Source organism: Ursus arctos, unplaced genomic scaffold (assembly GCF_023065955.2).
Source record: "Ursus arctos isolate Adak ecotype North America unplaced genomic scaffold, UrsArc2.0 scaffold_12, whole genome shotgun sequence".
NCBI lineage: Eukaryota > Metazoa > Chordata > Mammalia > Carnivora > Ursidae > Ursus > Ursus arctos.
Genome location: NW_026622786.1, coordinates 58,559,135 through 58,583,436, shown reverse-complemented (window position 1 = coordinate 58,583,436; position 24,302 = coordinate 58,559,135). Strand labels below are relative to the sequence as shown.

Below are 24,302 nucleotides of genomic sequence, written 5' to 3'. Positions count from 1 at the left end.
CCCCAAAATTGGATAATCTCGAAGAAATGGATAAATCCTAGAATCACACAATCTACTGAGACCAAATCATGAAGAAACAGAAAACATGACAAGACCTAAAACAAGAAAGAAGATTGAATCAGGAATAAAACATCTACCAAAAAAGAAAAGCCCAGACCAGATGGCTTCACAAATGAATTCTACCAGACATTTAAAGAAGAATTAACACCAATTCTTGTCAAATTCACACAAAAAAGTTGACAAGGAGGGAACACTTCCAAAATCATTTTGCAAAGTCAGCATTATCCTGATACCAAAGCCAGACAAAGGCACTAAGAATACTACACGCCCAATATCCTGATAAACAGGTTCAAAATCCCTCAACAAAATACTAGCAAACCAAACCCAATAGCACATTGAAAGAATTGTACAACAGGGTGAGTAGGGGGAAAATGGCAGAGTAGGAAGATCCTAAGATTATCTCCTGCCACGGATATATCAAGGCAACAACTACAGGTATTGCAAGTCACTGTGAAAATGACCTGAAGATTGGCAGAACAGATCTTTCACAGCTAAAGACATAAAAAGAAGGCCACAACAAGAAGCAAAGGAGGGATACAGACACCGTAGGGAACCAAACCTCTGGCACAGCAACCAGTAAAGAGGAGAAATAATAACAAGTATGGAAAAGGAAGGTGGTTAGGCCTAACACTGGGCATTTGCAAGCCTATGGACCTGAACCAAGAAGACAAATCCCCATAATATCTAGCTTTGAGAATCAATGGGGCTTAACTCCAAGGGAGCCAGAAGGCTACAGGAAATCAAGTCTCTGTGCTTAAAAGGCCAGTGTACTATATCACTCAGTCAGAGACCCAGCACAGAAGCACCAATTTTAAAAGTCTTTTATATACATGACGGAGATTTACTGTCTAATTTTAGGATGTATGCCAGAGAGGCAGGAATCTGCAGATTTCTCTGGGAATAGAAGTGACAACAGGCTCCATTCTTCTTGCCATCCTTTAGCCTAGCTAGCAGGATGCTTGCAGGAGCCAGTTCTGATACTCTCCATCACCTTGCTAGCACCATTTGCCCCATTGCAGCATTTCCCTATAGACCCATACCAGCAGGCACCACTCCAAAGCAGCACAAGCCCTGCCACATGGTAAGCAGCCAGGCCAGGAGCAGTGCTCCTCTAAAGTGGCTACTGTCTAGGGGAGGGTAGAAGCAAATGCCACCCTCCAGCATGCGTAGAGTATCTACAGCTAGGTTTTTCAGCCACAGCCCTGCCCACCAATGCACCCACAGCAATCGTAGCAGACAGCTAGGCTGAGGGCTGGCCTTATCCACCAGCATACCCATGGTGACTACAGCCAATCCTCAGCCAGCTGCACCAGGGGCAAGCTATGTCCACCAGTGTGCCCACAGTAGTTTCAGCTGGTCATTGTTGGCAGGCAGGCTAAAGGCCAGCTCCAGCCACCAAGACATCCTCAGTACTCACAACCAAGCCACAACAGGGGAGTGCATGCAGCTCACACAGGTGATACCCATGGAGCACCTGGTTCTGGTGACCGGGGGATTGAGCTACTGGGCACTACATGACACCTTTCACATAACACTACTACTTTCAAGACCAAGAGACATATCTGACCTAGTTAATACAAAGAAACAAACACACAGAGTCAGACAAAATGAGAAGACAGAGGAATATGTTCCAAACAAAAGAACAAAACAAAACCCCAGAAAAAGAGCTATATGAAATGGAGATAAGTAATCTATCTTACATGATACAGTTCAAAGTAATGATCATAAAAACATTTCACCACACTTAAGAGAAAAATGGATAAATTCAGTGAGAACTTCAATAAAGAAATAGAAAACATAAAGAGCCAATCAGAGCTAAGCATACAATAACTGAAATGAAAAATACACTAGAGGAAACCAAAAGGAGATCAGAGGATGCAGAAGAACAGACCAGGAAAAAGAAAAAAAAGAATTTTAAAAATGAAGATATGGCACAAAAATAGACATACAGATCAACGGAAAATAATAGAAAGCCCAGAAACAAACCCACGTTTATACAGTCAATTAATCTATGACAAGGGAGGAAAAAATATACAATGGAGAAAAGACAGTGTCTTCAATATATGGTGCTGAGAAAACTGGACAGCAAGATGCAAAAGAATAAAACTGGACCACTTTCTAATACCATACACAAAAGTAAACTCAAAATGGATTAAAGACCTAAATGTGAGACCTGAAAACATAAAAATCCTAGACTAGAACACAGCAGTGATTTAACATTGGCCACAGCAATATTTTTCTAGATATGTCTCCTAAGGCAAAGGAAATAAATGCAAAAATAAACTACTGGGACTACATTAAAACAGAAAGCTTTTGTATAGAGAAGGAAACCACCAACAAAACAAAAACTCAACCTACTGAATGGAGAAGATATTTACAAATGATATACCTGATAAGGGGTTAATATCCAAAATACATAAAGAACTTCTACAACTCAACACCAGAAAAAGCCCAAACAATCCAATTAAAAAATGGGCAGAGGACGTGAACAGACCTTTATCCAAAGAAGACATACAAATGGTCAACAGACACAAGAAGAACTGCTCAACATCGTTAATCATCAATGAAATACAAAAAGAAAGCACAACAAAATATCACTGCACACCTTTAAGAAAGGATAAAATAAAAAATCAAGAAATAACAAGTGTTGGTGAGGATGTGGAGTAAAAGCAACCCTCATGCACTGCTGGTAGGAGTGCAAATTGGTGCAGCCACTATGGAAAACAGTACAAAGATTTCTCAAAAAATTAAAAACAGAAATACCATATTATCTAATAATTCCACTACTGGGTACTTATGCAAAGAAAACAAAAATGTTAATTTGAAAAGATATATGCACCCTATGTTTGCAGCCCAAATGTCCATAGATAGATGAATGGATAAAGAAGATGTGGTATATATACACAATGGACTATTACAAAGCCATAAGAAAGGATGAGATCTTGCTATCTGTGACAACCCAGAAAGGGCTAGAGGGTACTACACTAAGTGAAAAAAGTCAGACTGAGAAAGACAAATACCATACAATTTCACTTAATGTGGAATCTAAAACAAATGAATAAATAAACAAAAAGCAGAATCGGATCTGCAAATGCAGAGAACAAACTGATGGTTGCTGGAGGAAAGCAGACAGAGGAATAAACAAGCAGGTGAAGGAGAATGAGGGTTATAACTTCCAATTATGGAACGAATAAGTCACAGGAATAAAAGGCACAGCACATGAAATACAGTCAATGCTACTATAAGAGTACTGTAAAATAACAGATTGTAGCTATACTTGTGGTGGGCATGGCATAACATATAGAAACTGAATCACTATGTTGAACACCTAAAACTAATATAACATTGTGCATCAACTACACTCAAATTAAAAAATCAAAAATTAAAATAAAAAGTTTTAACATGAGGATAGGTTAAGGCACCTCTGGGACAACATCAGGCATACTAACATTTGAATTATAGGGATCCCAGAAGAAGAGAGAGAGAAAGGAGCAGAAAACTTATTTGAAGAAATAATAGCTGAAAACTTCCCTAAGCTAGGGAAGGAAACAGACATTCAGGTACAGAAAGCCAAGAGAGCCCCAAACAAGATGAACTCAAGGAGGTCCACCAAGAAAAATAATAATTAAAATTAAAAGATAGAGAATCTTAAAAGCTTCAAAAGCGAAGCAAACAGTTACATACAAGGAAACCTCTATAGCTATGAAGTGATTATTCAGAAGAAGTAGGCCAGAAGAAAGTAGTATTATATATTCTAAATGCTAAAAAGAAAATACCTACAACCAAGAATATTCTACTTGGCAAGGTTATCATTCAGAAATGAAGGAGTGATAGTTTCCCAAACAAACAAAAGTTCATCACCACTAAAGAGGCCTTGCAAAAAATGTTGAATAGTCTTCTTTAAGTGGAAAACAAAAGGCCACAACTAGAAGGAAATTATGGAAGAAAAGAATTTTACTGGTAAAAATAAACATATACTTAATAAGCATACATCTGTATGTTGCCTATGAGACTCACTTCATGCCTAAAGACACATAGAGGCTGACAGTAAAGGGATGGAAAAGATACTCCATGCAAAGATAAGCAAAAAAAAAAAAAAAAAAAAAAAAAGCTGGTTACCAATACTTATATCAGACAAAACAGACTCTAAAACAGAGACTGTAATAACAGACAAAGAAGGGCATTACATAATGATAAAGGGATAAATCCAATAAGAGGATGTAACAACTGTAAATACCTATGCACTCAACACAGGACATACAGAGTGGGGAAAAGATAGTCTCTTCAACAAATGATGCTGGACAGCTACATGCAAAAGAAGGAAACTGGACCATTTCCTTACGGCATATACAAAAATGAACTCAAAATGGATTAAAGACCTAAATATAAGACTTGAAACTATAAAACTCCTACAAGAAAACATAGGCAGTAATCTCCTTAGCAATATTTTTCCAGATATGTCTCTTCCAAGGAAATCAAAGGCAAAAATAAACTATTGAGATGACATCAAATTGAAAAGCTTTTCACAATATAGGAAACCATCAACAAAATGAAAAGGTAACCTACTGAATGGAGAAGATATTTTCAAATGATATAACTGATAAGGGGTTAATATCCAAAATATATAAAGAACTCATACAGTGCAACACCAACAAAAATCCAATTAACAAAAAAGCAGAGGACCTGAATATACATTTTTCCAAAGAAGATATACAAATGGTCAACAGACACATGAAAAGATGCTCAACATCACTAATCAACAGGGAAATGCAAATCAAAACCACTATAAGATACAACCTCACACCAGTCAGATAGGTAGTATCAAAAAGGTAAGAAATAACACATGTTGGCAAAGATGTGAAGAAAAGGAAACCCTCGTGCATTCTTGGTGGGAATGTAAACTGGTGCAACTACTATGAAAAACAGTATGAAGATGCCTCAAAAAAATAAAGATAGAAATACCATATGACTCAGTAATTTCACTTCTGGGGATTCACTCAAAAAAAATGAAAACACTAACTCACAATAGACAAGATACAGAAGCAACTTAAATGTCCATCAACAGATGAATAAAGAACAGGGTAGTGGCGCCTGGGTGGCTCAGTCGTTAAGCGTCTGCCTTTGGCTCAGGGCATGATCCCGGCATTCTGGGATCGAGCCCTGCATCAGGCTCCTCCGCTGGAGCCTGCTTCTTCCTCTCCCACTCCCCCTGCTTGTGTTCCCTCTCTCGCTGGCTGTCTCTATCTCTGTCAAATAAATAAATAAAAATTAAAAAAAAAAAGAACCGTGTATATCTATACACACACACATACATACACATGGTGGAATATTACTCAACCATGAAAAAGAATTAAATCTTGCCATTCATGGCAACATGGTTGGACTTAGAGGATATTATGCTGAGTGAAGTTAGTCACACAGAGAAACACAAATACCATGATTTCACTTAACATGGAATCTACAAAACAAAACGAATGAACAACAACAATAAAAAACAGAAACAGACTCATAAATACACAGAACTGATGGTTGCCAGTGGAAAGGGGTTGGAGGAATAGGAAAAATAGATGAATAGGTATAAAATTCCAGTTATGAAATAAGTAAGTCACGAGGATGAAAAGTACAGCATAGTGAATATAGTCAATAATAGTGTAATAACTTTGTATGGTGATAGATTGTAATTATACTTATCACAATGAGCATTGTGTAATGTATACAACCGCTGAATCACTATGTTGTATGCCAGAAATTAATATCGACTATACTTCAGTTAAAATTTTTTTAATTTTAAAAATAAATTGTACTCAGCCTGAAAAAACAAATCATACACTATGACTAAGATTTACTTCTGGGATGCAAGGATGATTCACCACCCAAAAATCAAGTAATACAATATACTACATTAACAAAATGAAGGATAAAAACTACATGATCATCTCAATAGATGCAGAAAAAGCATCTGACAAACTTCAACACCTTTTCATAAAAAAAGAAAAACGCCAACAAACTAGGAATAGAAGTCAATTACTGTAACATAATAAGAGCCATATATGAAAAAAAACCCTAGCAAACAACACACTCAATGGTGAAAAAATTTTTCCTCTAAAATCAAGAACACTCTTGTCACTTCTATTCAACACAGTACCAGAACTAGCAAGAGCAATTACACAAAAAGAAAAAAGAAGTAAAATTATCTCAGTTTGCAGATGGCATGATCTTATATGTAGAGAACACTAAAGATGCCACAAAAGAAAACTGCTGGAATAAATGAATTCACCAAAGTTGCAAGTTACGAAATCAACATATAAAATTCGGTTGTGTTTCTATACACTAACAACAAAGTGTCTGAAAAGAAAATTAAGAAAAGAATCCCACTTAGCATCAAAACAATAAAATACTTAGGAATAAACTCAACTAAAAGTATCAAAGACTTGGATACTACAAACTATAAAACAATGATCAAAGAAATTAAAGAACATACAAATAAATGGAAAGATACACTGTGCTCATAGATTGGAAGACCTAATGTTGTTAAAATTCCCATGGCACTCAAAGCAATCTACAGATTCAATAAAATTTCTATCAATATCCCAATAGCATTTTTTACAGGAATAGAAAAAACAATCTTAGGGGCACCTGGGTGGCTCCATTGGTTAAGTGGTTACCTTTGGCTTGGGTCATGATCCTGGGGTCCTGGGATCGAGCCCCACATCAAGATCCCAGCTCAGCTGGGAACCTGCTTCTCCCTCTCCCTCTGCCCCCCACTCATGCTCTCTCACTACCTCAAATAAATAAATAAAATCTCTCTTTAAAAAATCCTAAAATTCACAAAGAACCACAAAAGATCCCAAAAAGGCAAAATAATCTTAAGGAAGAAGAAGAAAAGGTACTTCCTTTCATACTTCCTAATTTCAAAATATATCACAAAGCTACAATAATTAAAACGGAATGATATTGGCAGAAAGACAGACATACAGATCATCTGAACAGAATTAGAGAGCCAACAAATAAGCATATCCAGTCAAGTGATCTTTGACAAAAGTGCCAAAAATATACAATGGGCAAAGGATAGTCTCCTCATTAACTGGTGCTGGGAAAACTGGATATCTACATGTAAAACAATGAAACTGGACCCTCACTTTACACCATGGACAAAAATCAAATCAAAATGGATTAAAACCTTAAACATAGAACCTAAAACATGTGAAACTCCTCAAAGAAAACATAGGTGGAAAAGCTTCATAACATTGGTCTTGACAATGATTTCTTGGATATGACACCCAAAGCACAAGAAACAAAAGCAAAAACGGACACATGGGACTACATCAAACTGAAAAGCTTCTGCACAATAAAGGAAATAATTAACACAGTGAAAAGGCAACCGACAGGATGGGAGAAAATACCCGCAGACCATACAACTAATAAGGCGTTAATATTTAATACAAACAACTCCTATAACGCAATAACAACAACAAAAAAAAAACGAGTAAAACTGGGCAAAAAACTTAAATAGACAGTCCCCCAAAAACAACATACAAATGACCAATAGGCATATTTAGAAATCCTCGACATCGGGGCGCCTGGGTGGCACAGCGGTTAAGCGTCTGCCTTCGGCTCAGGGCGTGATCCCGGCGTTATGGGATCGAGCCCCACATCAGGCTCCTCTGCTATGAGCCTGCTTCTTCCTCTCCCACTCCCCCTGCTTGTGTTCCCTCTTTCGCTGGCTGTCTCTATCTCTGTCAAATAAATAAATAAAACCTTTAAAAAAAAAAAAAAAGAAATCCTCGACATCACTAACCATCAGGGTAAAGGAAATCAAAACCACAACGAGAGATCACCACATATCTGTCAGGATGGCTATGATTTTAAAAATAAATAAATAAATAAATAAATAAATAAATAAATAAATGGGTTAAGTGTTGGTGAGAACACAGAGAAAAGTGGACCCTAGTACACTGTCATTGGGAACGTAAAATACAGCCACTAGAGAAAACAGTATGTAGGTTTCTCGAAAAATTAAAAATACAACTATTACATGATCCAGCATTCCTACTTATGGGGACTTCTATAAAAGAATTGAAAGCAGGATCTCAGAGATATCAGCACTCTTATGCTCACTGCAGCATTACTCATAACAACCAAGATGTGGAATCATTGTAAACATCCATCAGTGGAAAAGTGGATAAAGAAAAGTAGTATTTACATACAATGAAATATTAGTTTCTAAAAAGAAGGAAACTCTGCCATATGCAACAACATGAATGAACTTTGAGGACATTATGGTAAGTGAAATGAACGTAGTCACAAAAGGACAAATACAGCATGATTCCACTTACGTGAGGCACTGAAAATAGTCAAACTCACATAAGCAGAGGATAGATGGTGGTTGCCAGGGGCTGGGAATAGGGAGACACAAAGTTGCTATTCAAAAGGTAGAAAGTTCCAGTAATACAAGATGAATAAATTCTAAAGATGATCTTCTGTACCACACTGTGCCTAGTTAATAGTACTGTATTATACACTTAAAAATTTGTTAAGATGGTAGATCTCATGTTAAATATTCTTGCCACATTAAAAAAAGATAAAATAATTATAGATCAAAACAGACATATTTAGAAAATAAATATTCAGCCCATCACAAGCCTAACTCACTTGCCTCAATACGAATTATACTAGGGGTGCCTGGGTGGCTCAGTTGGTTGAGTGTCCAACTCTTGATTCTGGCTCAGGCCATCATCTCAAGGTCCTGGGATTGAGCCCTCTGTTGGGCTCTGCGCTTGGCATGGAGTCTGCTTGAGATTCTTCTCTCCCTCTCTCTTTACCCCTCCCCCTACTTGCGTGCTCTCTTCTCCCTCTCTCTCTAAAATTAACAAAATCTTTTTTAAACAATTATGGCAAAGTAAGGAACCTGTGTTTACCAAGTGTCTGCAAGTACACTACGAAAAGGTGCGATAATTTCCAGACAAGGTTTTCTTCTTAAAGTAGAACTAGTAATGGTCAGAGTTGACCAGGGAAATATAAGAAAATATGTCTCAGCAAAATATATTGGTCCTGGAATACTTTTTGAGGCATTGTACTGGGACAATGGGAGGTGCAGAAATAGAAAGACTGGATTCAAAATACCACTTATTTTATTTAACTAATAATCACTTACATGGAACTAAATGCCAGGTAATATTCCAAGCGTATGACAAATATCAACTCATTGAATCAACATAACAAACTTTCAAAGTAAGTACTATTATTACACTCATTTTAAAGATCAGAAGAAGAAACCAAGGCCCACAGAGGTCAAGCAATTTGCTGAAAATAATATAACTAGGAAGTGACAGATTCAGGATTTAAACACAAATAGAATGGGTGAAGTGTTTGTGACCTTGGGCCAATAACTTAGTCTCCAGGAGTCTCAGATTCATCTATAAAAATGAAATGAAAGCAGGGGATCATTAGGATTAAATGTGATAACTCTTGTAAAGTAGTTAGTCCAGATCCAGAACACAGTGGATACTATTTCTACTCCTACATTCCCCTGGTGAGCAACCAATATTGCAAGATGTTAGGTTTGGTCGTAAGTGATGATACCACAAATTTACAACTAAAGAAGGATTTAGTTTAATTCAGACTATAATATCAGCATGCATGAATATGCATTAAGGGACATATTAATCGAAAAAGAATTTGCTACTATTCAATTAGAAACTCAGTGGGATATGATATTCATAAGAGTACAACAGAAGAGCTATTCTTATATTTGAACATTTTCCAATGCCAAAACAATGCCAGAAAAAAAATGTATAAATTCAGACCTAGTATATCCTACCAGTAGCCAAAATTTCATTAAAAATGTAACGATAATAGTGTCTCTGAATTTTGCTTTCTATTCACCTAGACTCTCCAACAAAACTGCCAGCCGTAACCCTAAGAGGTAAAGTCTGACATTAGCAGTTCTGAGTCATTTTTCAGAATGCCATTAACAGCCTACACTTCTCTCAGTCCTTGTGACATCCTCTCCTGTATTTCACACAGACAAGTGGTGGGTAAAATAGTCATCTGAGATAATACTACGAAGGACTATGGCAGTCCTTTGAAGGGTAGTGTGACGCCTAGAATACACTGTAGAAGAATACACTGAGGCTATTTTAAAGATACAATTTAAAGGGACCAAACAGATTTTTAAAAATGGTGATCTTAGGGGCAGTGTGGCAGAAAACCAAAATTGTTCCTGGTGCATTAAGATATTACAGAAAGTTCCACTTCAGAAACAAATGTACCTTTATCATAGGAGGGTAAAATCTTACTATCTATGAGGCCTTTGGCAGGTTACTTAATTTCTCTATCCCTGAGTTTCATCTACAAGATGAGGATGATAATAACAACACCTATACTTCACAGGGTTGTTATGAAAATTACAGAGTTAACACATGCAAACAGAACAGTGCCCTGCACATACAGATGTTAGTTAACATTATTGTCATTGCTGTCAATATCATCATCAGTGTTATCAGCACTACTGTCATCACTATAACCATCATCTGCCAGGAAACTGGTTCTCCCAGTCTCTCACTTTCATATATTCATTTTCCCATTACCTCTGATGGCATCGCTTACTAAAGCTCACTTTACTGTGGAACCCATTTCTTGTCTAAACATTTTCTAGCCAATACTTAAAAATCGCTCTTTCCCAAATGAATGTGACATAGTCTCAAGATGGTTTTAGCTAAACCATTCTCAATATCTGCCAATCCCTCCCATTAAAAACAAAATAAAACAAAAAACCTTGACTTACCAAAACTATTTTATATGCCCTAACAAAGAGAAATAAGAAGACTTGCATCATTTTGTATATTCATTTCATTTTAAAGTTTTTTGCATCTTTTGATTGCCAACATGTCAGTTCATTAATCAATACAATGAAGTTTTAATAAACTTTCATGTACATATTTTCCCTATCCTAAAGTTTTATAAGATTCAACATTTAGAGCTAAAATCATTGCAACTAAAAAATGAAGTGAAAACACAAAAGCCTGTCTCATTTATCTAAGTGATACAATGAGGTTCAAGTAAGATGTAATACATGATGTATGCTTTATGAAAATTTACATTATAACGCACCTAGTAAATGAGATGTTCTCCCCACTTACCGTTTTTTTATTCTTAAATCATTAAGCAAAGCACCTAAGATATAGATAGAACACAGAAACAGTCAGTTTGTTATGACAAAGGCTCAGATTACCAACCTGGAAAACTCTGAGACCTGGACATGAGCTCATCCTAACTAGAGGTGCATGTTATGGGACAAATCACTTCACCTCTTTGGACCCTAATTTCCTTATCTGTAAAAGGAGAAGGCGGATTGGATTATCTCCAACTTTCCTTCCTGCTCCAAAAGTCTATGATTTTAACCTATTATTTACAGAAATTTTAGAATTTTGATTTTATTTCTGATTAAAGTAGATTGTTTATTACCTATTTCTGTCACTAGATGGTGCTATCTACATAGTAATTCAGGCTACTTTAAGAAACCATCAGGCAACATCTCTCAACAGGAACACTAATAAACTTTGACTCTCCAGGCCAGTCTAGGGTATTTAAGATCTCTGTCCCCATCCCCCACCCCCCGCATGCCCATTAAACACCAGTAATCTCTACTACCCTAATCACTGTGACAACTACAATCATATACAGTGCCCTACTAAAAAAAAAAGGCTGCTCCTGCATTAAAATCACTGAAACAAAATTAGTTTCCTTTTTCATATTTAAGAAACAGATACTAAAAAATAAGAATGATTTAGCTGTTAGTAAAATCAGCCATTTATGTAAATGACTGTAAAGTGTCAAATTATCTTTACAGTGACAAATGAATACACACACATACACACACACACACACACACACACACACACAAATCAAATACTGAATTTGATTGTCTGCTGGTAACTGGACATCTAGTTATTATTCTGTGGGTAAGTCACACCTTAGTCCAACCAGTTTTTACCAACCCTGTATTAGTCTGACAATTTATATAATGATAAACTAAATGTCTTATAAATGAAAAATTAAAACTATAAAAATGTAAATATACAAAATAAACTCACACCCAATAACAAAGTGCAACTAGAGAGTACTCTAAGGGAGGCAACCTGCCTATTTTCAAAGACGCCTCCTGAGTAACTTGATTTTAAAGAATTTTCCATATTCTGTTTAGTCCTTGGCCTTAAAATCTCATAAATCTAACGGGACAGCGCATGACCAATAAATCCATCTCACAGAAACAGTTCCCATTTACCAAGTTCACAAAATTGATATAAAAGCAGAATATCAACTTATTAATGTGTGGCAATAACTGTAACTGCCAAAACTACCAAGGGCACAGGGCATCTGCGTCCTCAAATCATTATGCTCTTTCCCTTCTAGGCATGGTCCAAAGGAAGCCAGGCTATAATGAGGTTGCCTAATAAGGACAGAATGAGGAATAAGATAATTATGTTCTGTGATTTGAATATTAAATGGCAGTAAGTCAAGAAAGTCTGATGCATCAATGTCCAAAAAGAGGATATAAGCCACAGGTAAGAATCAAGTAGCGGACATACAAAATAACCCTTTGAGGTAGGTACTATCATTATTCCCATTTTTCAGACTAGAAAAGAGACTTAGAAAGGGTAAGTGATTTGCCTACAATCATGGGAAACAGACGAGAGGTCAAACATAGGTTAGTCTGACTCTGGAGTCCAAGGTCCCAACCACTATGCTGGGTAAGATATAAAATCCGCACAATTGCTAACAAGTCTCCCTTTCAGTTTTATCTCCTGACATTTGTGCTCTTGAACTCTACATTTTAGCACATGAATTTTTAACTCCGGGACTAAGTTTGCTTTTGAACATGCTGTCCGCCATGCCAAAAACACCCCCATCAACATCTTCATCAGGATAATTACTACTTAGCTTTCAGATGTCTGCTGTAAATATCTTTTTCTCAGTCTAATCTCCAGGCCAAGTTCTCAACCGTAGCTACTGTTACATTTCTGCTCTCCTTTTTCAGGGGATCTTGTGTATCTCTATCACAATGCTTTAAACTACGAAAATTGTTTATTGACTGTCTCTGCTTGTTACTCAAATTCTGACCTCCATAGAGGTATTGTGTATCTCTACATCCTGGAATATGATAAATACACATTAAATATACATTGAATTAATAAATGGAAATCAATGTAATAGGTCAGAGAAGGGCTATGTATATTAATTTAAAGAGTGTCACCTAGGTCTCAAAGATGTCTCTAACAGCGTGTATTAACAAATATGAAAAAGAATGTGCCAATCAAAAGTAGAATCTGAAAAAATCTGATGACAAATGCTGGCCAGTGTCCACTTAAGTCTTACCTTGGGAAAGTGACTATCCTAGCTGACTGGACCTAATTATTATTTATGGCAAAGTGGAGGGAAATATGATTGGAGCCAATGAAAGCTGTAATGAGGCTGACACAGAAGTTCAGGTAAAATGCTAATGGTAGAGATGGAAACATATTGAGATATATTTTACAGATATAACTACTGATACTTAGTGAAAGATTCCATGTGAATGATTGAGAAGGAAGTACTAAGGAGGACTCCAGATTTCTTCCAAAAGAAACTGAATAGAAGGTGGTATATTCACTGGGGAAAGGAAGACGAGAAGTAGATGTGAGCGAAAATCAGGGATATACTGAATATATTAGGTTTGAGATATCTGTGAAATTGAAAGAGGAAATAACAGGCAGATATTTGGTTTTTGTTTTGTTTTTAATTTTTTGACTATAGCTGAAACACAGGCATACATTTAAATATAAATGATTAGAAGATTAGTGCTCTTAGGATTTTAATTGTATTAATTCTATAATATAGGTCCAATTACTATTCCTATCCTATAGATGAGGAGAACTGAGGCAAAGAAAGGATAAAAAACTCACACAGGATCACATAGCTAGTACTCTAGAGCTGGCAAAGCAGCTGTTCAAACTTAGGCAGTCAAGTTCCTGAGCTCGCTCATTATCACTATACTACACTGCTTCTTTGGCAGCCGACTGATACCCCCACAGCATGGGCACTCCAGAAAGGGTTCTGCATTTGATACTCAAGAAAAAAAGGCTGAGGTTTAAGATTCAAATAGAGAATTAAAGAAGAGTCTCCATAATGAATGGGATAACCCCACCTCCCTCTCCCTTTCCAACCCTTAACAACAACAGCCAGTTTTACAGGATTCTTCTGCAAAGACACCTGAACAGGCACAGAGAAAGGGCTTACATATATTCCATGTGGAAGTTCTCAAAGAGAGAGCTAGCTCACTGCCTTATCATTTTACAGTGGAGTCCACTATCCCAACCTAGGTATACAGAGCTTCTGAAAAGTTTCTTAGTGCCTTCTTATAAAATATGGACAATTGTAAGTTACAAATTTGGGGATGTATGTACTTCCATCTATGAGAGTAACTGGTACTGGATTTGTCCTCCCACCACTAATAACCATAACACTGGAAGACTACATGAGGTATACATTTTCAGGTACTGGACAAAAAGCAAGATAAGACTGTGATTCTTGAGAGAAACATTTCTCTCACAGTGCGATCCCCAGATTTGCTCCTGCTCTCTGCCTGGAGGTAGTTTCCTGACCACAATGTAAGGGGGTAGAACCAAAGCAGAACATGGCAAGTTTAGCTAAGCTAAGGAGTTAGAAGATAACAGTATAGGGCTGCAAGGGGTAGTTGGAATTTGTTGGTTAAGATATCAGAAAGCAGCTCAGTCCAGAAATTGGCAGTTTCCTTGGGGGTACCTTAAACTAGATTTCATCAAAATTAAAAAATGTTTGCTCTGCAAAAACAAAACAAAACGAAAAAACAAAACACACGCACACAACTTTGTTAAGAAAAGATGAGCCACAGATAAGGTATAAGCATTTTCAAATCACATATCCAACAATGACTGTATCCAGAATACACTCCAAAAGAACACTCCAAAGCCAATAGACAATTTTATTAGAGTATGGAGGGGGGAAAAAAACTGAACAATACTTAACCAAGAAGGAATACAAATAGCAAATAAGCAAATAAAAACATTAGTCAGATTATAAAAGTTTAAACCTGCTATAACAAGAAATCAATCGTCTAAACCTAATGAGTCAAGAAATTACAAAATAAACACACTATGTGGAAATACAGAGGTAAACAGCTAAAGAAGTTAAGGTGACTTTCACTTCTGGGGTATAAGGCACAGGGGCAGTAAGGGCTGATATTTCCCCTTATGAGTTTACAATACTAAACAACTTTCTATACTATAATGAAACGTGTAGCTAATCACACAAATATATACATATTTTTAAAGGGCAGTATGGTTAATAGTGTTAAATGCTACTAAGAGAAAGAACAAGATAAAAGTAGAAAAGCACACTTGGGATATGACAACATGGAGACAACAGGCTGATCTTGAGAAATGTAACTGTGGTAGAGGGATAAGACCAGAAACAAAACTAGAGCAACAGACTTTGAAATCATACACACTTGGGTTTACCATTTTATACCTGTAAGAAGGTAACTTAACCTATCTGGGCTTTAGTTCCTTTATCAATAATGATACTAATTTTACTTCAAAGAGTTACTAGAGGATTCAATCAGACAATACAGATAACATACTAAGCACCATATTAGAATACAGTGTTAAATGACAGATAATGGCGTTATCATCTAAACAGGTGATATCACAGAATGAATGGTAGTAACAATATAATATCTGAGGTTCTTACAGTGTTCCTCCCTTTTGGTAGGAAATAAATACGTGTATTCAGACATGGTATTTTTATAACCTAAGTGCTCCAAGGGTGCCTGGGTGGCTTAGTTGGTTAAGTGTCTGCCTTCGCTCGGGTCATGATCTCAGGGTCCTGGGATCAAGTCCTGCATCAGGCTCACTGCTCAGTGGGGGGTCTGCTTCTTCCTCTGCCTCCCCCCACTTGTGCTCATGCTCTCCCTCTCCAGCTCTCTCAAATAAATAAATAAAGTCTTTAAAAAAAAAAAAAAAGAACATTATATCCTAAGTGCTCCATAACAAAGATATTACCTGTATCACTATGCATTCATGACTTAATATCTGTAGCAGTATTGTTTTCTCCTTTGAACCAGTATGATACCACAACTGGCAAAAGGTCACCTCGTCCACAACACAATATTTAGATGTGCTTTAGTAAATGAAATCATAGTTATATCTATCCAGATATACTCTCTTAAAAAATAGATGGCTTGCAGTATCAGTATTTACTAACCTCTCTAATTTCATTCTTCTTTCTTAAATAGAGAATTTAATTTACCAAGTCACCCAAAAACATAAAATTGGCATTTGATCACTCAAAGTAGTAATTCCCAAACCTGCCTAGAGAGCAGAATAACTTGGAAGTTCCTAAACATATTTAGATTCAGGGTTTCGTCATCTAACTACCGACTCAGAATTTCCAAGCGTGGGGCCTAGAATATGTATTTTTAAAATCTACCCAGAAAAACATTTTTAAAAAGGCAATTTGCAAAAGAAGAAATAAAATAGTTCAATAAAAATGAAACAATATTCTCAACTTTACTACTAGGCAAGAAAATTCACATTTTTAAAACCAATGAGATTCCCTTTTTTTGTCCAAATTAACAAAAATTAAAAATATTGAAAACAGTGCTGATGTAAGTATTTAAAAAGGGTATTCTGATATGTCATTGGTTAAGATTTGCCATAACATTCTGTAATAACTGGGAGTATCTTTTAAAAATAAACATGGCAATGCCAGCAATCCCAACCTACTGTTATAAAAGTGCAAGGAACATAAAGATATGTGACTAAGGATTCCAACTATGGAATTATTTGCAATTTAAACAATGACAAAAAACTCTGGAAATAACCCAAAAGTACATAATAGATACATAATTAAATGAATTATTGGCATTACAGAATATTAGGTAGCTATTAAAAAGACTAAGCTAGAGATTTCCTCTTCTAGCAGCGACAGAGTAAATAATTATAGCAGAACAATGTTCCTATCAAATACAATTAGAAAATCTAATAGGTGAAGGGGATTAAGAGGTAAAAACCTTCAGTTATACAATAAATAAGTCATGGGGATGTAATGTACAGCATAGGGAATATAGCCAATAATATTGTAATAACTTTGGTGACAGATGGTAACCACACTTATCATAGGGATTATTTCGTAATGTATAAAAATACTGAATCAATATCATACACCTGAAACTAAAAGGATATTGTATGCCAATTATACTTCAACAAAAAAAATCAGAAAATCTGGATAAAACATAAATAATATTTGTTCAAAGGTACTGGAGAGTTACCGAGTCAGCTAAGACTAGAAAAGCCAAAATTCCAGGAAGAAGGAAAGTTCAAGAAGGTGAGTCTGATCTGTGTGTTGCTCTTGCTTTCAGTGAAATCTGTTAAATTCTAAGCACTAAAGAGCCAGAGGCTGAGAATACAAGCAGAACTCAAAAGAAACCCAAGCAGAAAGAGGTGACTAAGGAGAGTTTTCAGCTGTCTAGCAGGACTAAAGAGCCAAAATTTACAAGTCAGGCTTGACAAGGCAGCCAAATTTGAGAAGCTAAGATGTGAAAGATAGGAGGGCAAACACACCACCGGATGCCAGTTCACCAAGGCATCTTATTGATTCTTAAGCTGTACAGTGCACTTTTTTAAACAAAAAGTGGATGAAAACTGAATAGAGATTTCAACAGTCTCATGGTGCTGGCAGATCAAAAACTGAAGTTCAAAAACCACTACAGAGAAGGAACTTAGAGACTTCCCTGAACAGCAATACTCTTATGAATGAAGGTGAAGTAGAGGTAAATTGAAACTTATGAAGACCCAGCTCAGGCTCTGACTGACTGAAATAATCTGCTCTATTCTAGTTGTCCTCCAGACTAAAGGGAGAATCCCCTAAAATGGAAGAAATTATCATTCAGAGCCAATAGTACTGTTTAAATGAAATGTCCAGAACTCAATAAAAAAGCACAGAAACAAGACCAAAGGCAAAAAGCAGACAGCAGAAACAGAGCCAGAGATAGTGAAAACAGAGTTAACAAACATGAATATTTAAAAAAAAATTATGAGTAACACAATCAAGAATATATAAAATTATAACAAAACAGAGAATTTCACCAGAGAACTGAAATTTATAAGAGAATCAAATGGAAATTCTAGAATGGAAAATACAATAACTAAAATTTAAAAGTGAAAGATGAGTTTAATGGCAGAATGGACACAGCTACGAGACAGTGACAGAAAATATACACGCTGAAATGTGTGTTATCTGTGGGAAAGAACAAGTCAGATGTGCTAAAACCATGGAAGAACTAACAGTCAAATTATTTTAATCTTAGGTATTGGCATGTCCCAATAATCTGTACTATTCTAGGGTGTGAGAGTTGAGGCGTGAATACAGTTTGAACTTACTCATGTCTAGAGGGTGTCTGAAATTGAAAACTAGGCAGATCCATCTACTCAGACCCTAAACGTGGCCCTAAAGTAAACTGCTTAAAGAAACCGGATCCCAAATATTACAGCTGGTGAATTTCTGAAGTATGTCCATATTCAAGTGGAGATCAAAGAAGCCAAACCAAAAGAACTGCGGACTGAGCAAAACTTTTTTAAAGATTCATTTATTTTGAGACAGAGAGAATGAGCAGTTGGGGGAAGGCCCGGGGCGGGGGAAGGGAGAGGGAGAGGGAGCGAGACTCTCAAGCCAACTCCCCACTGAGCCCTGCATGGGGCTTGATCCCACAACCCTGAGATCATGACCTGAGCTGAAGTCAAGGTAGGATGCTTAAAAACTGAGCCACCCAGGCACCCCACAAAACTTTTTTAAAAAAGGGCTACCTTGAAGATTATGACTTAAACTTTAGAATAACTAAGGTGATTAGCAGTGGAAGGAATCACAACATGTGAAACTCCTTAAATAAAACTGTATTAACTTTTCAACAAATAAACAATGTATCTGTAGAATGCAGGATCTCTCAGACATTAAAAATACAGTAAAGGTAACAAACTGATGATTGCCAGCAGAGAGGAGCATGAAGGGGTGGCAAAACAGATAAAGGAGCAGGAGACAGAGGCTTCCGGTTATGGAATGAATAAGCCACAGGATGAAAGCTACAGCATAGGGAATACAGTCAATGGTACCGTCACAGCGTTGTACGGTGACGGTAGCTACGTTTACGGTGAGCATACATATGGAGTTATCGAATCCCTGTTTTGTACACATGGAACTACTGTAATATTGTGTGTCAACTATATTTCAATAAAAAAACCCAAAATACAAATATAGATATATATGTATATTAAAAATCTTTATACCAGTAATATTGAGAATTTAAACAAAACATACGTTTCTAGAAAAACAAAACTTATAAAAATTGACACAAAACTGGGGTGGCCTGGGAGGCTCAGTCGGTTAAGCTTCCAAAGCTCAATTTCAGCTCGGGTCATGATCTCAGGGCCATGAGATCCAGCCTCACATCGGGCTCCGCGCTCAGCATGGAGTCGGCTTCTTTGCCCCCCTCTCTCTCTGCCCCTCCCCTCACTCACTCTCTCTCAAATAAATCTTTAAAAAAAAAAAACCTGACACAAAACAGAAAAATGTGAATAGTTCTGTATCTGTTAAAAAGCCTGAATCCATAACTAAAGACCATCCCACAAAGAAATCTATAGGCCCATATGGCTTTACCCATGAAATCTTCAAACATTTAAAATATAAATATCACTAATATTACACAAACTCTTCCAGAGAAAAGAAAAAAAATGCTTCCCAACTCATTTTATGAGGCCAGCATAATCTTGATACCAAAACATGACGGACATTACAAGAAAAGAAAATTCCAAGCGGTATCTTTTATGAATATAGACATAAACATTCTAAGCTAAACGTTAGCAAACCAACTTCAATAATATAATGAAAGGATAATATAACTGATAAAAGTGGATTTATTTAAAAAATAACAAGTTGTCCTAATGTGTAAAATAGAAATCAATGTAGTTTGCCACATTAACAGATTAAAGGAGAAAAATTATATACTCATCAATACAAAAAATGAATCTGATAAAATTTAGCAGTTATTCATAATTTAAAAAAAAACTCTTACCATATTAGAAATAGAAGGGCAACTATTCTTATAGCAAGTCAGATTTAAAAAAAAAAAACCTTCATAACAGACATCAGAATGGTGAAATATTGAATATTTTCCCCCTAAGGTCATAAAGAAACAAAAGTGCTCACCGCCCACCCTCAACATTGTACTGAAGTTTCTGGCCATTGCAATAAGGTAAAAAAAGAAAGTACACAGATTGGAAAGGAAGAACTAAAGCTGTCATTATTCACAGGCGACACAAACGTGTATATATAAAATCTAAAAGAATCTGCACACTATTAAAATTAAGTGACTTTAGCAAGGTTGTTGGATACAAGGTCATTTATAAAAAACGAATTTCACTTCTATATATGAGGAAGTTTACTTTTTAAATGATATGGTAACATCAAAAAATGTCAAACATTTAGCAGTACATTTAACAAAAGATATGTAAGTCCTATATACACACACACACAAAAAAAACATTTGAAAACAACACTGAAATTATAAGAACATCTTAATAAATGGACAAATAAATCACTCATCGGCTGGAAGACTCAATATTATTGACAGTAGTCAACTGTTCCTAAATTCACGCAATTCCAATCAAAATCCCAAGCATGTTTTTCTCAGGCATGATTTGATAAGCTGATTCTGACATTTATGTGGAAAGGAAAAGGACTAAGAATAGCCAAGTCAATCTTGCAGAACCAAACTGGAGGACAGAAGTTATTAGATACCACCGCTTACTACAAAGCTACAGTGACAATGTGGTATTGGCTCAAAGACAGATAACAGGCCAACAGAATACAATAGGGAGTCCACAAATAGACTTCTCTATAGCCTCCCACATTTATGACAAAGACACACTGAAGTATAGTGGAGAAAAGATAATTCTTCAATAAATAGTGCTGAGGCTATTAGATATCCACACGGGAAAAAAATTACCTTGACCTCTTCCTCGTATTATATTTTTAAATGGTAATAAAATAATAAGCTTCTTGGAAATAAAACAGTAACCATTTATTGAAATAGGCAAAGATTTCTTAACCAGAACACAAAACACACTTACATTAAAAGGAAAATTTCATAGACTGTAGTATATTGAAATTAGGAAACTGTGCCAATCTGTGGCCCACTATTTGGGAAACTCTCAATCTACAGTCAGATAATTCACTCAATTCTCATTATGTGACATTCACATAACTACTTTCGTTTTTGTGAATGAGCAATATCTTCATTTATGAGATTAAACCCATAAAACTCATAATAAGAACTTCAAATAATAGTGATTTCTAATAGCTAGGACTTTTAATAACTACTGGAAACCCAACAAAGAATCAAGTACAATTTGAATTTTATGTACAAAGTGCCGTTGTTTTTTACTCATTTTAAAAAATGCAGTTTTACCTCTAATATTAAATTCTACTAAAAATGCTCAATTATCACAGATGATAAAAATATCAGGCAGGCATGCAGTGCCCTGTAAAGGAGACATGAGCAAAAGCCAACTTAAATCATAGTAAAGGCCCAGAGCTGCTCTTGGTGGCTAGCCAAGGTCAGTCATTTGCTGCAACAAAGATAATCTCAAAGATACGAAGTAATAAGCCTATTCTTCCATTTATTTAAATTGTAAAAATTCAGGTGATTCATCTAGGATCATAGGTACAATAGAACAAACCTTTCTCTGAGTGGGGAAAAACAATTACACTTTATTTTACTCAAAAAAGCCCCCTTATCAGCAAAAAAGAGGGGTAAAATAAAGAGAGTATATCAGCTTCTAGAGTGCACAAATGTAAAAAGGTACTAATGAAAAATTTCATACAGTCCAACTCTCATTCTCTACCCATGTCACAGTTCATTAAGACAATGTACATTTATCTTTTACTATGTGAAGGGCACTGTGTTTTCTCAACTACCAAGCATCTTACCTTTGCAGCAAGCTGTAGTCCAATTTTGTCAGCTTCAGCCTCCAGTGTTCTACTGTATGGTCTATCAAACATATACTAAGAAGAAATAAGAAAGAGAAGCTCCATCAAGGGTATTTATTTCACAGTAAAAGGAGTAACAAAGTGCGATTTTTAAAATTAATATCATGGAGCATCTAGGATAAAGTTTTTATGCTCTCCATGATTAACATTTAAAGAACACCATCATATAAAACACTAAGTGCAGCCTTTATTTTAAAAACATAAAAATAATATTAAAAAAACTTATGCCTACAGACTTCTGGAGAGTCTACAGTATCACATGGAGTACAGCAGTCCCCCTTGTCCATGGTTTCACTTTCCATGGTCTGAATTACCCGCAGGCAACAGGGGTCTGGGAGCAGATGGTCCTTCTGACACATGGTCAGGTCTATAGCAGCCTAACGTTACGCCACAACGCCTACGTCATTTACCTCACTTCATCCCGTCACATAGGTATTTTAGCATCTCACATTATCACAAGAAAAAGGTGAGTACAGTACAATAAGGTATTCTGAGAGAGGCCACACTCACATAACAAGTATGTTGTTATAATTGTTCTATTTTATTATTGTTGTTAATCTCTTATTGTGCTTAACTTACAAACTTTATCACAGATATGTATGTACAGGAAAAAACACAGTATATATAGGATTTGATACTATCTGGGGCTTTAGGCCTATCCACTAGGGGTCCTGAATATATCCCACCTTCCCCCCATCCCATGGATAATGGGGGAGGAGTACTACTATACAGGTATCCCCCACTTTCCAAAAATTCGCCTCATACTACTTTGCTTTTACAAAAGACCTACATTAGTACCTGTTTTCACTAACCAAAAGAAATCCAAAGCGTATGCTTGCTTTTATGAAAAAAGCTTAAAAGCAAAGTGACATAACACAAACTTTCAGAAAGCAGGGGATACCTGCACTTCTATTTTCCCAATTACAATCTCTACCTACTGTGTAGAGGATCCCCTAAGAAAGTTCATTAATGCAAGCTTTTAATACAGCCAAGGAACATTTTGATCTTGTAGTTTTAAAAGAACATTGAAAAAATATAGCTAGATAATAACCACTGACACTACGTGAGAATTTATTTCAGTTAGAAAATTAACCATAGGGCAGAATTTTCTTCCTTTGATAAATTATCTTAATTCCATCTTTCTTTTCTAAGTATTGATTAGTTAGGGAAATGAAATTTTCTTCCAACTTCAATTAAAAAAATACAAATAGATATAGTAATTTTAACTTTCCTAATTACTTGTATTTATGTGAATGCTTTCCAGTTAAATTCTAATTTTCAGTAAGTACTAAAATTTGTAGGAGATGGATCAATAGGCAGGACTTTTGAGAACAGAGTTATTAATAGAGGAAACACTGTTTCAGAGGTAGCTACATGTCAGTGATGTCTAGAAATAATATAATCAATCTGATCCACAGTACATGACTACTAGATATGACCTTCTTCCTTCTTGATCATATCCTTTCTAGGTTGCTACACTGTATTATACCATGTCTTCACTCTCAATGAGCAGTCTACAGGGGTCCATCAAGTCTACTGATAGCATAATTGGTTAAAAACATTGGTTTTAAAAGGACAAAAACTTAAACTCAAGTTCAAATGCTGACACTTATTAACTGTGAACCCTTGGCTAATTGTTTAACCCCTCTAAGCCCAGTAGCATCATATGTAAAATGGAGTAGCAAGAGCACCAATCTCCTAGGGTTGCAGACAGGATAAAATGAGCAAATAATAATAATAGCTCCTATTTAATGTAAAATGGAGTAGCAAGAGCACCAATCTCCTAGGGTTGCAGACAGGATAAAATGAGCAAATAATAATCATAGCTCCTATTTAATGAGTCCTTGCTTTGTACTAGGTACTGTGCTAAATGCTTTATAATCACTGGTTCTCAACTGGATATGATTTTGTCCCCTAGGGACATCTGGAAATGTTTGGAGACTTTTTTTTTTTTTTTTTTTTAAGAGAGAGCGAGCGTGTGCAGGAGGTATAGGGGCAGAGGGAGAGAGAATCTTAAGCAGGGTCCACACCCGGCAAGGAGCTTGATGTGGTGCTCAACCTCACAACCCTGAGATCATGCCCTGTGCCGAGATTATGACCTGAACCAATCAGGACAAGAGTTG

The 24,302-nt window shown here is 36.1% G+C and overlaps 1 protein-coding gene across 10 annotated transcripts in view; it reads right to left on the bottom strand.

Moving 5' to 3' along the window:
• Positions 1 to 24,302, bottom strand: part of OMA1 (OMA1 zinc metallopeptidase) — a 90,172-nt gene that overhangs the window by 46,328 nt on the left and 19,542 nt on the right. For all 10 annotated transcript variants that reach the window (XM_026497992.4, XM_048220371.2, XM_048220372.2 and 7 more), the window contains exon 7: positions 22,120 to 22,194. In XM_026497992.4, coding sequence (XP_026353777.1) covers positions 22,120 to 22,194 — 75 coding nt within the window. The remainder of the gene's footprint in view (positions 1 to 22,119; positions 22,195 to 24,302) is intronic.